The 17,778-nt window shown below is 24.5% G+C and overlaps 1 protein-coding gene across 1 annotated transcript in view; it reads right to left on the reverse strand.

Annotated features, from left to right (window-relative positions):
• The window catches only part of LOC129607785 (rho GTPase-activating protein Graf), a 50,092-nt gene extending 33,165 nt beyond the window's left edge, over positions 1-16,927 (reverse strand). The window contains exons 1-3 of the mRNA XM_055518961.1: positions 16,909-16,927; positions 13,383-13,540; positions 12,704-12,877 (exon numbers count right to left, since the gene is read on the reverse strand). Of these exons, the coding sequence (XP_055374936.1) occupies positions 12,704-12,877; positions 13,383-13,540; positions 16,909-16,927 (351 nt within the window). The remainder of the gene's footprint in view (positions 1-12,703; positions 12,878-13,382; positions 13,541-16,908) is intronic.
• Positions 16,928-17,778: the final 851 nt, after the last annotated feature.

The following is a 17,778-nucleotide window of genomic DNA, read 5'->3' on the forward strand; positions in this document are numbered from 1 at the left end:
ATTATATTTACATATGTAATTACATATAAGTATGTATGTATGCAGCATAAAATAGAAACGTTTGTGCACTTGTCAACTTTTATATGCTTGGCGCTTATGAGAAACATTCATCATAATCTATTAAATATACATACTCACATACATACTTATATACATATATATGTACATTAAAAAATAATTGAAAATGTTAAAATACAAAAAAAAAAAATTTTTTAACACTAATACTATTACATTAAAAATTCATTGAATTAAAAAATAAAAAAAAATGTTAAAGAGCAAAACAAAAGCACTTAAACAAAATTAAATTTTTTTTTTGTAATAAAAAAAAAAAAACAAAAGATTTTTTGTGTACATTGTGTGCCTTATGCACACGTGGAAAACGCAAGAAAACAGTAACAAAACAGTTACAAAAAAAAAAACATACCCCTGTGATAACGTCATCAATTTTTGAAAACAGTGTTACCACATTATTATTACAACATAAAGGAGCAAGGAGTATACCATTTAAGTTTTTAAATTTTCTTTTAAAACTATACTCACAATTCTAGAAAATTTTCCATATACATACATGCAAATAATCTGATATATTTACACACACATAGTGCAATATGGCTATATACATTTATATATGTATAATTTAATATTATATTCCTTTACACTATTTCAAGTAAATCAGGATATAATTACATATACATATGTACATGCAAATAATCTGATATACATATTTACACACACATATGAATAGCTACATTCATTTATATATGTATAATTTAATATTATATTCCTTTATACTATTTCAAGTAAAAAAGGATATAATTACATATACATATGTAAATGTATTCGAATAACAATATTATACACAGCTAACATACACATATTTAGTTATTTATACATAATAATTCGCAACTAATAAATAGTTTGATATCTCAAAAATTTTTCTTTATAATTCTATATATTATATATTATACGAGTATAAGCGGAAAAAAATTATGTTTTCAGACCCAACATTATAAATGCGCAAACGTTAATTATGACGAAATCAAATTTTCATATATACTTTACATGTGTTTGTGTAAATTCATGTTCATATGCATGTATAAAATCTATATTAAATAATTAATTAAATCATCCTTAGAAAGCAACAAATAATAAATGGTAGAAAAGAGATAGAAAATATAAAATCAATAATAATATACATTATATACTATATTATAAATACTATATCTCTTAATTCAGAAATTTTCTCTCATGTCTTCCATTAAAAAAATAGTTTATATAGTTATCTCTTTCTTTTAAAACAAAAACATTTTTCCATAATTTCAATAAATTGTTTTGGTTTTGATTTCCCATGATGATTAAATATTATTAAAGAACCGTACATAAAATGAAACAAAATAAGCACGACATAATATTATTAGAAACAATGAATGAATAGTCACAAAAACTAGGAACATTGACAAACAAAACAAAATAATATTGAAACAAAAAGAGAAAAATGATATGGTGAAAAAAAAAATGAAACGACTGAATACAATGAAATAAAATCTTATACAAACTCGTAGCTGTTTTAAAAAGCTTTTCTTTGAAATTTTAAGAAAATTTTAAATTACTCAGTTATTAATAAATATGTAAGCTTATATCTGTATCTTTATATGTATATCAGTTTTTATTAAAAACCTTTAAGGTTTAAATTCTTACTGTTAAGAAACTGTTTTCAAATATGCAAGTATAACAAATATTTTTAACGAAAACTTTAAAAGTAACTGACAGTATAACAGTACAACATGAAATAAATTAAATATGAGCAGAAACAAATGAAATTGAAAAATATAAAATTTTTGTTTTCTTTTTAGATAACAGTAAAAATATATGACAAATGCATATAACAGTAGTACTAGTATAACAATATTATTACATATGCAATTTATTAACAACTTAGTACTCATGATAAAATGATAACAAAACATTAAGAAGCTGCCAAATTATAGAGTATTGACCAGTCATACAAAACAAGGGGGAATTTCTATAAAGCACCTACATTAAAATTTTATAATAATTTGGATTATACATTTCTTCTTACAATTTACTTGTCATAACCTGAATTTTCTTTATTTCCTTAAAAATAATTTAACAAAATGAAATATAATGTAGGCACTTAATGAAATTCTTATCATTTATGTACAACATACTTATTATTATTATCAGTATCTTATTGAAATCATATTCATTCTAATTGAAAATAGAATATTAATCTATGTAACATGCCTTAACCAGATATTCGAAACCTATTAAAAATAAAAAAACAAATATCTTTTGAAATTTTATTTTTAATTTTCAAATTACTTTGCTTTTCTTAAAATTCAATCTAGTGTACCTTAGCTTTTCTTTAGAATAATCATTTATTTAAAATCTAAATTATAACAGAAATGTAAAATCCTATTATACAATACAAATAATATTCATTATATTGATAATATCAAAGCAATTTTAGGTAAGATTTAAAAGAAAATCCAAAAAAAATTCTAATACAATACAATAAAAGTGCAATGCAGCGGAAAATTACGAAAAAATTATGATATAAAAGAAAATTTTTTCTTAGACCTAAATTTCAATGAAAGAAGAATCATTATCCTTGAAAATATGTACTTACAAATTAGTATACATACATCCATATGTATAACATAATTGTATAACATATGTATAACACATAATATGTTTAAGAACATATAACATGTCCTTAATCATAATCCTAGATCTTTTAAAATTGGAACGTACGTCAATATTATGTGTATATGTGAAAGTATATATTAATTCATATGGTAGTATAACAGTTAATTTATGTTGCTAAATGAAAATGATGACGTATTCAATGAGCTTTTTGTGATTGTTATTGTTTTTTTTTTTTTTTGTGTTTTCTTGTAATTTCTAGTATTTGTAATTTTAATTCTAATAGAATAGTTTTCATTTGGATAAAATTTCTGGTTAGAAAACGATATTTGTATAAAATTATTTATTATTTGATAAATTTTGTGAACAAAATTCTTACCATATAAGAAAGTATTTTAGCATTAGAGAAATGTAAAGGCTAGACTTTTTGTTTTAATACTTTTCAATTTCTCCAACCAATATCGATTACAATAAATAAACATAAGCAACATGTGGTATAACAATAATTCTCTAAACAAAATAACAGCACCTTATAATGAAACAAAAGAAAAACAAAAAAAAAATCAAGTCTACACAGCTGTTATACAATTTTCTATTTTGAAAAGAAAAATCTCTCATACAAATGCAACTACTTATATATGTGGTATTGTAGTATAATGTAGCGTTGCTGTAGTAAATACCGGTTTACATTCAGCGCATATATAAAATATTATGACGTGGTTTGTTGATATAAAGAGAGAAAATTTGTGGAAATACAAGAAGAAAAATGTGGATTCTATTTGTTGCTTTTTCATGCAATGCTATGCAATGGCAATAAAGTATTGCATTTGTTGTCTTTTTTTCTTTGATTTCTCTCAATTTATCATGCAATAGAAATCAATGCACACTTTTTGTAATGCAATAATACTATCGGTATGATGATGTGGTAGAAAATTCATTATTTCTGTTTTAATTTTTTTTTGTTTTTTTTTTTTGTATAATGGTGATGATGACTAATCCTTAAAACTCGCAGTTGCATTTTTATACATAGATAAAAAATAAAAAAATTTTTTTTTTTATTATTGAAGTATGTATTAAATATGTATTTGTTTTTGTTTATTTTTATTTTGAAAGTATAGATTTAGGGAGCATTGAAAAAATACGTGCATCTATAAGAATTGTAAAATTTTGCAGTATTAAAATTTGTTCCAGCAATTCGATAAATTTCTGTATTACAATGCATATTCAAAAATTGAGGGCAAAAAATTTCTTAGAGAAATTTTATGCAATTTAGAAAGCAAAATTTGTTACAAAAACATCTTAGAACGCGAACAACTGAAGAAGGTCTTCTGATTTTGCAAATAACGTTCAACAAAATTAATTAGATTTGACTTGTCGGACGTAAAAAAACAAAGATTCAGCTCCCGGCGTTCGTCAAAAAAGTTAAATGGTTTTGATAGTTGCTCGAGAAATTTTAACTTTCGCCGAATAAGGTGTTAGGGTCACCGATGAGTTTATGTTTTGTTTTTTATTAACATAGCATAAGGCCTCGCATAAAAGGCGAGAGTCCCTTAACTAAACTAACATAATGGTTGATATTTGTATATGTGGTACAAATCCCAACAGAAAAACTTTTATACATTATTTATAGAAAATCCTTGATTAAAATTTAATACAAGATATAAAGACTTATACAGGTACAAAAAGTTGTCCGAACTTCCATATATTCAATACATATCCATACATACATGTACATATATTTTTTTAATTTTCCTGAATACCTGTTTACATAGAGATAATTTTCCATGTGGATTCAATTTTCTACTCATTTGAGCAACAAAATAAAATGAATATTGACATTATACTCTTACATACGCGCATACATAGTAAATTATTCCACACAACTATACTTAATAACCGTACATTCATATATACAACGTGTATGATTGTATATTGTGCAAAAAAAAACAACACAACACAGAACAAACCAAAAAAAGAAAACAAACATTTAAAAAAACAGGTATTTAGGTAAAAATAAAAATTCAAACCGAATATATAAAAATGGAATGTAAAATATCAGGTGAAATAGTCAGTCAACAGAAGTATCCATAAAAATTTACGTTTCTCTCTTTTTTAGTATATTAACGTAAGTACATTAAAGGCATGTATGCAAGTATGTTTATGTATGTATAGGCATCCATTTTTAACTAAAAGTTAAAGTTGAATATTTTTCTTCTTTGATAAATATTTATCATTGTGATAAAAAGTAATAAAACAAAAGCCAAAAATTATAATATAAAAATAAAAAAAAAAAAGTGGGGAAAAGAAAAAAGTAAATAAATATAAAATGAAAAATTACAATTTACCATTTGACTTTAATATTAACCGTTATATAACGGTATAATAAATAATAAAGGAATGCATCAGGATTTAAGCCCCTTTTGTATTTACACACAAAATAAAAAAAATAAAAGCAATTTAGTATATTGAATCAAACATAATAAATTCATGTTGTACCTGTTAATCATGAGGTATACCCGAATTTGAATTACAAATCATAGATAAATAAAACAAAAACGTGTGTGTTATTAAGTAATAAGGAGGTCACAACATAAAAGAAGACTATTTTAATACAAGTAATAAACCAAATGACAAAATGAAAATAATCTTTCAACTGTCAACTTATTATCTTCATAATGTCAAATTACTATATTCATCTGTCAAATTATTATACTAAATTAGCTTCTACTACTCATAACGTTCTGAAATTACCAACGTTATGTAAATAGTATAATTACTTTTAATAATTAATTGGCTAGTGTTAAAACCTTCGGGTCATTCGGGTTCAAGTTTAAGTTGAAAACAGAACAAGTGCGATTTTCCGTGTCGAAATGTCAATATTCATAGAGGATATACAAATTTAAATAGGACAGCCAACATTCAGGCCAAATTACGGTCGCCAATTTTATTTTACCGGTATCGGTTTGACATTATCTGTTTCCTTGTGTGTGTGACATTTTGTGCAAAATACTTTACAATTGACTTTTCCATTCATTTATTGTCGTTGCCGTTTACCGCTTTGGTTAGGTTTTTGTCAGGTTACAAAATTTTGCATTTACAAGGGATTTGATATTGAAATAGGTGTAACCGATAGACATAGACGATATATAACTTAAATTTCAATTAAGCCTCAAATTTATTTAGTGAAGTTTCGTTAAGCTTGATGGTTATATTACAAGATTGAGCTGTAGCTGTCACTGTATTCAAAATCTTAACACAAACATATTACAAATCAAATTGCAAATACTTAATCTCTAAAATCACGATCTTATCAACAAAAAAAAAAACAAAACAAAAATCCTTTTTATATTATTTTTTGTTAAAAAAAACAATAATTTTGTTTCCTTTTTCTTTCTGATTTCAAACGAATTCATGACGATGCAAGTAACATAAGTGTCATTGACTCTTTCTTTCTCTTAGTCTTTTTCATATTAGATAATTTTTTTATACACTTTTGTTGTCTTTCTTCTTTTATTACATTCGTACAATATTCCTTTTCAAATAAATTCGTTCATTCCCATACATACACAAGCAATTCAAAGCAGTGTTGATGACGTTGGCAGAGACGTAACTATATGCCTCCTCTTAACTTATTATTATGAAATTCGTTATCTACCTAACATAAAAAGGAAATGTATAATAAAAAAAAAATAAACAAAAAATTGCATCAAAAAAAAAAAGGACACAGAGAGGAAAATAAATAAAAAAAATGAATTTGCAAGAAAATGAGAAATAAATAATTTCTTTATATATCCTTAAAGGAAGTACATACATGTATGTATATGTAAATGTGTGTAATTATTATGTACTTTTATAAAACAAATAAAAAGGGAAAAGAAAATATAAAAAACAAAATTTTCTAATATTAAAAATTTATTACAGAAATGAGATGAAATTGTGGAGTTGAATGGATTTTGGCCATATAGCGGAAAAAGATTGTTACTCTAATGCTAAGAATAAAAATGGCAAAGATATTAAATTTGTTATGAAGTATGGGGAGGCTGAATACAAAAATGATGACTCATCGTATGCATCGTATATAAGTATGTGTGTGCATGTTCTTTACATACTTATACACTTGAATGTTTAATGGAAAACCATAAAGTGGTAGATAGATAAGAAAAAAAAAAAATGTTTTAAAAATTTGCATGTTTTTTATTCCCATTTTTGTTTTACATTTTTAATATTCAAGGATAAAGTTAGTCTAGTACCGTCAACTTGACTTTGTATGTTGGAAAAAACAACATTAAAGCAATTTTTTTTGTTCTTGTTTTGCTTTTTCTTCATTTTCTATTTTTAAAACAGAGCTGTACAACATTGTTGGCAGCGTGCCATTATAATAAAATTTTTTACTCTTATATGCAAGTTTGTTGCGAAAATTTGGAATTATTCAATTTGGAACTGTTTCAATTGACAAAAATTGTTCGAATTTCGGGAATCAATTTTGATTTAGATCATAGTTTCCTTGCTCAATATTGAATAGTACAATGATTTGCTCAAAAATTAATGATAAAATCGTGGAATACCATCGATTCCAATCAATAAGTTTGACAACATTAAACTCATTCTTACACTTTCAATTAAAATTCTTAATATTTTGGAGCAAAATACAAGACCTCACATTTTTCAATAAATTTCGGAAAATTAGTGTGAAATCCTTTAATTTACTAAAGAACCGGAAAAGAAAACACAATTTCGTTACATAACAGAAAATATAAAAAAAGGGTTATTTAAATTTTTATTATTGCACCACTGTTTTCTAGGACTTTAAGAAGTTAATTAAAGAAGCGAAAATTTTTTCGCGCATTGTCTTCTTTTTATATATTTTTTGTTTTTCGTGCTCTTTTTATACAAAATTTAATTTTGAATATTTTTAATTTAGAAAATTGAAGAAAAATTTCAAAAAACTAAAATAAAGAATAGAAGAAAATAGAAGAGTGTAATGCATATTATATTCAAAGTAAAATAGAAGGATTAAAAATAGAAGTTGAGTTAATTAATTTGGTAGTAAAAGAAGATAACAAAAAAATTCGCAAAAAAAAGTTATAAAGCGAAAAAAAAAGTTTTAAATTTTGTTTTTTATTTATTTCCGGAAATGTAAATTGTGTACCAAATAAAAAAAAATATGTTTAAAAATGTAAAATAATAAAAAAAAATTTTTGAGCATTATTGAGCAGTTGAGCAAAGTTTGAAATTTCAAATTCTGTTCGTTTTTTTAATCTCTGATTTAGATTGTAATCGAAAACCTTATTTGCATTATATCGAAAATTTTATCCAGTACAATCTAAATAAATCTAAATTTTTGTGTCTTTTTTGCACCAGAAATTTAAATTTGTTTTATTGGCTCAAAAATAACCTGTAAGAGAAAGATTGCAACTGAAAGAGACTATTAAGCAAATGTTAATTAATTATCTCGACGAGATTCCATCTTGATGCGCTGAAGACGGATCAATGAGCTCGAGAAATGAATCGGAAAGCAATGAAACTGCCTGGTAGGTTTAACAATGACGAAGGGACCAAGAGTTAGGTCGGACAAGTTGTCAAGTTTTTAATCAAAGACAATAAATTTCTCTTAAATTTTTCATATCTAATTAATACAAAGTGGTATCTGACGCAACTAATCTAAATCTGAGACCAAATAATTAACTTGGCGATTTTTTAAAATACTGTAGTTTAATTGCTGATTCCCGGGGCAATTTTAAATTAATTATGAGCTAGTGATTATAAACGACTAACCACAATTTTAACTAATACCACACATTTCCCATGTTTTGCACCGTAAACAATGAGAACTTTTGAAAAAAGAAATTTTTACATTTGCTACAAAAATAATTTTGTTAAGATGTAATTTATGGCGGTGTGGTAACATAGAACTTATAATTATTATGCTGTTCAACAATTTTTTTTTTTTTTAATAAGCAAAATTATTTTATTTTCAATGAAAAAATAATCTCAGCTTATAGACTTTTAATTAATTTATTGCTTTTAGCAACTTCTCACTTCCCCATAACACCTTATAATTTTTTCTTAATGGAATTAGTCTATATATTTTTTTAATTAATTTATAACCGTATATTTTATTTAATAAAAGAAAAATCTGTATAATCAAAGAATTCAATCTGTTAAAAGCCACACAAACAGTAAAGAAAAACAAAAAAACAGATGAAAATGAGAAAATCTTAATGTAATGAGGTGCTAAAAATTCAATCAATTTTTTCCTATATACTTAAATATTAAATTTGATTCCATATATAGCTAAGTTCTGTGGAAACATTTTTCAGCCACTTAAAATTAATTTACAGACAACAACAAAATACAGAGTAACCGGGATTAAAATTTGTTTTTAATAAAATACTGAAAAAAAAAATTTTTGTATTGCGATCTCAAATAATATTTTTAATTTAAACCTCTTAAAATTTGTAAATAAGTAGAACATACAAAAAAGAAAAATCTAACAATCTCGCTCCTCTTAAAAAGAAACGGCAAAAATTTTTTCATAACTAAACCGCCCTAAATCAATAAAAACACCAAATAATCACTAAAGAATTTTCATGAAGAGAAAAAAAAAAATTCATGAAAAACGCCCAAAAGAATTTTCATCTTCTATATAGAATTATTTTTTGTTTTCTCCTCTCATTTACTTTTATGGTTTTAATTTCAATTTTCTGGCAAAAAAAAAAACAGAAACCATAATTCTCAACAGTGAGTTGAAAAAGAATAATATATGTATACCTAAATGCCTGTATATGTATACACGGAAGCGGGATAGCTGGCTACATTATCAGTACACCAATAAAATTTTATACACGGAAAATGCATATTATATAAGTAACGTATGTACATATATAATTACAATTATATTATTACATTGTGTAAATAAGAAATTAATTTTCCAAGTAAGTTGTTACACAGGCAACCGAGAATTTGTTTGATGTTTAAAATTTACGGAATCTTTTACTTCCATTAATTCTGTTTAGTTTAGAACAGTTTCTCATCACATTTTACTCTTCCTTTGACATAAACTCAAAGAGACAATCACGTGGAAGAGATGATAATTTAATTAATTGCCTTTTTACAAGCAAGTTCAAATACGGTATATAAAATACCGACATACAAAAGTAACTCATCAAATACAGAGTGACTGCCGTAGTATTCATATCCTCAAAATATATGAAAGGAAAACCATAACTTGGATTCGCACTCTTCTTATTCATTTAAGAATAAGAAGAGATCGAAGACGAAGAGAGACTTCTTGGAATCGCACGAAGAAATATTCATTTAAGAATATCGTATATCGAAATTTTCAAGTGAGAAGATCATTATTTCATTATCGTATTATGGCATTTCCTTTTTTCCAAAAGTGTGAGTATGGGTGAGTTGAGTGGGTCAGCCACTTTATTTGTGAAAATAATAAATTTTACATTAAAATTTAGAAAAACAAACTGAATTGAATTAGAAATTTTGTTGTAAAAATGGCAGATTCAATTCAAAAAAATTAGAATTCCAGATCAAATTTTGAAATTATTTGATAGCTAGTCGAAGACTGATGAAATTATCTCGTAACAGAGTATTTATATAAAACTATATTTAAGCGATTTACATTAGTCTGGGTTCAATTAAGATCTTGTTAGAGAACACCTTAAGCAAAGTTATTTACGATAAAATTTTTTAGGAATCAGAAAGCCTTCTCAAGATTCAAAGAATTGTAAATATTTTTTTTATTTGAAAATTTCAAAGCAATTAACAATTTTCCATATATCTTAAGTCAAGCCATAAGATTCGCGTACAAATTATGTAAATTTTTTTAAAAGACCATCTTTACAATACGACCAAACTCTTAAATTATTAATTATTTTCTCATTTTAAAAACATACTCATATAATATTAAGAACTTTTCGAATATATACTCTAATTATGTGTTATATACCCATATAAATACACGAACCATATACTACATACCAAATATTTTATAAATATATAATGAAGATGGAATTTAATTTGACCAGACAAGTGCCAGAATGTTAGAAAGAAATTGTTTTATGTAAAAAGAAAAGGAAAAAGATATAAATTTTTTTTTGCTCTTTTTATATCCTTTTTTTTCAATTTTTTTTTTTCGGAATTCCTTTTTTAAAAAAATATGTGTGTACACAGTGCCCTTATTTTTCTCATTTCGATTTACATATCTGCAACAGAATCATTAAAATTTTATGATTTTATTAACCGAAAGACAGTTAAAGTATTCGTGTACATAAATGAATTGGAAACTTATGCAAGCGTCCGATATTTAGGGGAGTTTTCAGGCAACTAAATGAGCATCTGAAGGAATACGTATATAAACAAATATAAGCTTTTATGACAGTGTTATTAAAGTAAAATTGCTGCATTACCTTAAATTTTTATTTTTAAATTCTGAAATTTCAAATTTGAAGAATAATTCTACTGACTTCATAACTTTACTACCGCGAATTACTATGAAATCTCTGATTGATATAACTATACCCGCAATCCGAAAAAATTTATGTTATGAATTCGGAACGGGCTCCGAACGGAAAATATTTTTTGAAAATATTTTTCTAAAAAAAAAAAAGCGAAACTTTTATTCTGAGAATAACCTGCAAGCTATTCCTGGACAAATTTTAAGTACCTATTTAATGCATCTGTTGTTACGCAACAGAATACATAATAGACTGAATCCTGGCAAGAGCCAAAGTTAATTTCATAAAATTTCGTGAGATTTTTATAATTAAATAAATTTTCGGCAATAAATTTAATTATAAATCGCGGCAATACCGCAATTCTTTCCTATATAAGTGAAACCTTAATAATTTTGCTTTCACTTCAGTGAAATACTTGGTACTTCCATACAAAATAGGCTTCAAAGAAAAATTTATGAAGTAAAAAAAAAATCCATTCTCCTTTTTTTTTCCTTTCTTGTAAAAGTTTTTCTTTTTTTTATGCTATGCAATATAGTGCCAAGAAAAATGTGCATCAGATGCAACAGAAACTTACAAAACAATAGTAAAATTTTTTATATGTTTTTTTTTTTTTATACAAATGTACAAACCTATTATTAAACGAAAAGTTTTTGAACTCAAAATTAATGAAAACTTTTAGAAATTTTTTTTTTAAAAATACTTTTTTTTTCTTCTACAAATAAAGAAAAATAATTTTTATTGTACGTGGACTATGCAAGCTGATATTTTGTAAAAGAAAAAAATATTATGTGAAATCCTTACAGTTGCAGTTGAACCATTGAACTCCTTATATTCAATAAGTTTTTTTTTTTTAAGTTGAAATTGTTTCTGTTTCAGTAAAAAATTCTTAAAATGAGATTTAATAGTGCAATGACATTGATTTTGAATTTATTGAATGAGTGAATCCGAAATCAATGCCTTTGCGCTAAGAATTTTTGAAATATTAATTTTAAATTTAGGGAAATTTTCGATAACTATACATTTAATTTGTGATTTGTAAATTAAATTTATTAAACTTTACAATGATCTGACTTTAAGAACCGAAATATCGAAAAATCCCTTACTTAAACTTTAATTTAAACTTTAAATTTTTACTACAAAAACAAATGATCTGAGTTGATTTCTGTCCCTTTTATTTCGATTTCAATGTTATAACAGTTTAAAACACTTAAAAATTCTATTCTATTTTAAGAGTTTTAAGAAATCTATTATGAAAAATTTAATTTTTTAGAAAATTTACAAAATCAATTATGCGGTTACATTGTAAAAATTAACAGTATGGCAGAAAAAATTAAAAATAAACAGGGCACTTCCGTTTATCACAATTTTTTAACTTCCAACACAATAGAGTTCTCAAAAATAGAAATGTTTGAATTTCCCTTGAATTTTTGGATCAGTGAACTTTTTAGATTTTCAACTTATAATTCAAACCCGAAGCTCCCTCATATTCAAAATGTATGCATAAGCAAAATTTATTCAAAAAAAGCAAAGAATATACTTAAAAAAATTTTTTTAACACTTACCTCTTGTATTGTATTTTCCGGTTTCTTTGTTGACATATTTAAAAATCTTTCTTGTGATTGACAAAATTTTTCTGTCTTCTTGTCAAATTTTTTTTTATTTTCTTTGACACCTCCAATCTGTTTTTTACGAAAATCTTCTAATGAAAGTATTATTTGTTGGTGGGCTTGCTCTAACTAAAAAAAAAAATAAAGAAATTCAGTTTTTAAAAAATGAAACTAATGAGAAAAATATTTATTAAAAAATTTTTTTCACGTTCAACATTCAATTATGCTAAAATTATGCATTAATTTATACCGCATGTCATTTTATAAAAGAAACGAGGCAAAAAAAAAATACAGCCATTTATGTTAATGGTGTGTGCTCTTAAAATTTTTCTTTCAATACCAAACAAATGTATTATTAATTTTTTGCCTAAATCGAATATTATTCCAATTTTTATCAAGACGGTTTCGATTAATTATAAAATTTTTTAACCTTAAATTCCTGATTTTAAAAATTTATGCGCGCTAACAATAAAATGACAATTACAAATACATGAGTATAAACTTTGACAAGATTGAGATTTGTTTAAAGCAGCAGCTTTAATGTCAAAATACTTATAATGCTTAAGCTTTACATAAAGTACGTATAGTAAATAACAAATACGCTTTTCAAAAAACAAAAAAAAAACTCTCTTACCATTCTATCTCGTTCATCTTCAATACTATCTATTAGTTGGCCAAAATGTCTTAGACTAGCACATATCACGGTTTCATCATCGGTTTGAGCTGTTCCAATGCATTCAAAATTAAAGTCTTTTAGACTTTTCGCTAATGTTCTTTGCCGTTGTGACAAAACTAAAATGAAACGAAAATAAAATCAAAATATTAAATAGCTGAATTAATTAAAAACAATATTCATTTTAATTATAGAAATAAAATTAAATTAACAAAAATATCAAAAATATTTTTCAAAATGTTTTCTGTAGTTGTTAAATACAATTTTAATTTTAGTAAAAATTTTTCAATTGTTTTTTTCTTAAAAATGAAGTTTTGATTAAAATCAAATATCGTAAACCTCATAAACGTCATATTTAAAAATAAATGTGAATATTTGTTTATTGGGCAAAAATTTTGACAAATTCGTGGGTATAGGTAATAACTTCAAACTTATAGTAAATAGAGTTTGCACCTATAAAATGATATTATTTAATTATTTATTTGCCAGCTCTGATATTTTTCCAATTTCAAACGACAATAATATCGAATTTACGAGCCCAATTACAATTACATTTCATTCACTTAATTCCAGTAAATCATTCTAAACTTGAATTTGTATTTATTTCACTTAGAAACATCGTAGGTAAAGCGTTCAATCAAGAGTTAAATTAATTCTCATGTACATAAACTATTATATAAATGTATTCTCTCCATAACATATAAATTTATGAGTAATATTCAAATATTGCCCTGCTATTTTCACATATTCCTGCTAATTATAAATATCTAAAATGAATTCAAAAATTAGTTTGAAAATTAGTACGAAAAATTCATTGATTATTCTCTAGCAAAATATTTATTTTAAACATTCTTACAAAATTATTAATAAAAAAAAAATTTTTATTTAAATTTTATTCACAAAAATGCTTACATTTTAATTAGTATGTGAAAAAAAAAAAAATGGAAAAATTCGGTCCCAAAAGTATATTTGATTCATATTTGAAATTGGTCAAAAATAAAAATTTTTAATTTTCGAATTTATTTTGATTATTCATTTCAAAAATTAAATAAGGTTACTGATCTTAACAAAAAAAAAAATTTCTTTTTTAAGTCGAAACAGAATTAAAGAAAATGATTACAATTAGAATAAAATTAAGTAACGTAAAGTTTACGTAATTAAATTTACTTAGTTCATGACCCTGACAATCAAAGTAAAAAAACTTTGATACAAAGTACTTATAATGTTTAAAAAATATAAATTTGAACTTTAAGTGTGTGTGTATTTGTATTTGAAATAAGTATAACAAATAATTAAATTAGAAAACTTTAAAATAAATTATTGGCTTAAGTATGCAATATCGTAAAATTTAAATAATTTTTAACTGATGTATTTAATGATCACTTAACTTTAATTAAAATAAATTTCACCAGCTAGTTCACATGTAAAAATTTGTGATCTTTGATGTAAGTAAAAGTGGTAAAATTTTGAAAAAATTGAGCTTTGATAAAATTAAAAATTAAGTGGGCTTGTACTAAAAACTACATCTCTATAATTTACTCTAATTAATTTGATCTTATCATGGGTTCAGTTAAACAAAAAAAAAAGGTTATAATTTTAGGAAGTTGGTCTTTATTTTAAAAATATTAAAAAAAAAACCAAAACTGTTATACACAAATGTGTTTTAAATTTAAATATGTAGGTGGTTCTCTTTTTGCATAGATTTTAATTTTAATTTAAAAAACTTTTACGAAAATTAATATTCAAAATATTGATTCATCGGTTTTAAAAATCGATTATCGATGCATAATGTCATTATTTGCAAATATGAACATGCCTTTTATCATTCATCCATTTGCATATTAAACTTTTATTGTTATACTGTAAAGTTAGGGAAGAAAAAATATAAAATCAAAATTGCCCTCTCTTCAAATCATTCCAGCCTGGTATCTACTTACATGTATGTATATATATGTTAGTTTGTTACGACAAAATTTCCATTACAATTATTGTTAAGCAAAACAAATTTTCGGTTATTCATTCGTTAACGCATACGTAAGTAAGTTTGAATACACAATATTATTGAATAAATTGCAAAAAATAAAAAAAAATAAATGAAAATATAGTCTATTAACCTACAATAAATATTGATGACACCACACCATACCACACCATATCATAATACACCACATAACAACCAAAAATCAACCAACTTTTATCTATTATTATTAAAGTTTCCATTCATTTCAATCACTCATTATTTCATTCAACAACTAAGATGAATCATTATTGCTTTTTTGTTTTATTGTATTGCTAGAAGTTAGTGCTAGACAGGAAAAAAAAAATATCAAAAGCTATCATAGCAGCAAGATAAGTTGGTGTAAGGTAAGATAACAAAAAAAAAAAAACATACAAAATTTTTTTTCTCAAGAATTGGTGTCATTATGATTTTTTGTTTTGCCTTTTGTTTATTTTCTTGTGCGTTTTATTAATAGTTTCTAAATAAGGTTGTTTTTTTTTTCATCTCTTCATCATCTTCAGAAATGGTGGAAATCCATAAATATTGTGATTTCTAATTTTTAATTTTTAATCTTTTCTTATTATTCGTAACAAAAAGATGCAAAATTAACAAAAACTATGATGTCATTTCCTTGCAAAAATATGGCGAACAAATTACATTTTTAATTCAATGATAAAAAAAAAAATAGATTTTTTGACAATATTCGCTTATTACACATCATATCATTTGTGTTCACATTGCGAATTTACTATATTTGTAATAAAAAAATTCAATATTTCCGCAAAAATGTCAAAAATAACAACATTCTATCGAAAATTTCAAAATTCTAACAAAAATGACAGTATTTTTTTTTAAAATGTCAATAATATGTCAAAAACAAAGAAATTGTCAAGGCATAAAATCTTCTCTTTCCAGTTATTTTCTTTTTTTCGGACAGCAACGTACTAAGTATTAAAACGTATATTGTGTGGTATTACGGCATTATTTACTCATAGAAAATTTAGTATCTCAAAATTTTTAAAATTTTTATTACCATATGGTAACATTATTCGTAACGTTATATTTTTGATAGATAGTTTTCTGATCATCATCATTATTATTATCACAATCATCATTATCATTATCTCATCATTATACATATTTCCTTATTATTGAATAATTGCGTGGATGTAGATTGAATTTTTTTTTTATCTATATACCTATAAATTGATTGCGCGCAATAGTGACATAGAATTAAGTTTTTAAGGAAAATTTCTACACTATGTTCAATGATCACTTCTGTTTTCTGTTTTTTTATTTTTGAATTTTTTTGTATATCTTCGATGTTATACAAATCATTTTTATAAAAGTACACGGTTTATAGTGGCTTGATAACTCTAAAAAAAAAAACAACTTATGGTTTTAAAAAATAGAAAGTTTTGTTTTGACGGTATAGAGTGTTTTGTTGTAGTTGTTTCTTATACATTTTCTACATATTCATATATTTACTTTGTTTTGGAGTCTTCATTATATTTTCCACCCAGATTTGTAGGCCTAAAAACAGTATAGAAGTAATAAATGTATACAAGTAGATAGCTGGTAGAGTACAATTTATTTTTATAGTAAAGAATTAATTTCCATTACAAGTATTGATTTCTTTTTACTTAATTTTCAATATAGTATAACAGTGAGTATAGAAGGATGAGGAGCGGGTGATATAATAGGAAAATGCAAAAGAAATAAAAAATTGTGTCAGTGAGAATTAAAGGAAATTGAACAGAAAATTGTTGTAAGTAATTTTGTTTTTTTGTTTTTATTTTTGTTTTTTACACAATTGCTGTTAATGAACGCATCTTCTTCTTCAATTTGTTATGAGTTGAAAAAAAAACAAAAAAATAAAAAAATTATTTTCCGGTTTCAATAAAATATGTGAATAAAAATTAATTGTAATTAGAGAAAATGCAAAAAAAAACAAACACACACACATCTTATTTTGAAAAATTGGAAAATAAAAAAATTATAAAAAAAAAATATTTAAATTTAATCAATAAATTGGGTTATTCTTGTTAAAATGCAGTTCCATAACTATTAACGAGTGATAAATTAATAATGGTATTTGATAAAAAAAAAAATCTATTTTAAAAGCAATCCCAGCCTAACCGCATGTTTCCCCAACGGGCAGTTTCCCGTGTAGACTGCCAGTCAGGCAGTCACGCATCCGATTTTCTACGATTATTTGTTTTACCGTCCCGCATAAGGTCTGGGCTCTCCAATTGTAGTCTGTGCACGATAATTTTATTTTTGAAAAATTTAACTTTTTTTTTCAATGACGCCTTTGTTTTCCAGTGCTCATAGCAAATGCTTACTTAGCCTATATGG

Source organism: Condylostylus longicornis, unplaced genomic scaffold, assembly GCF_029603195.1.
Source record: "Condylostylus longicornis isolate FDR11 unplaced genomic scaffold, ASM2960319v2 ptg000028l, whole genome shotgun sequence".
NCBI lineage: Eukaryota > Metazoa > Arthropoda > Insecta > Diptera > Dolichopodidae > Condylostylus > Condylostylus longicornis.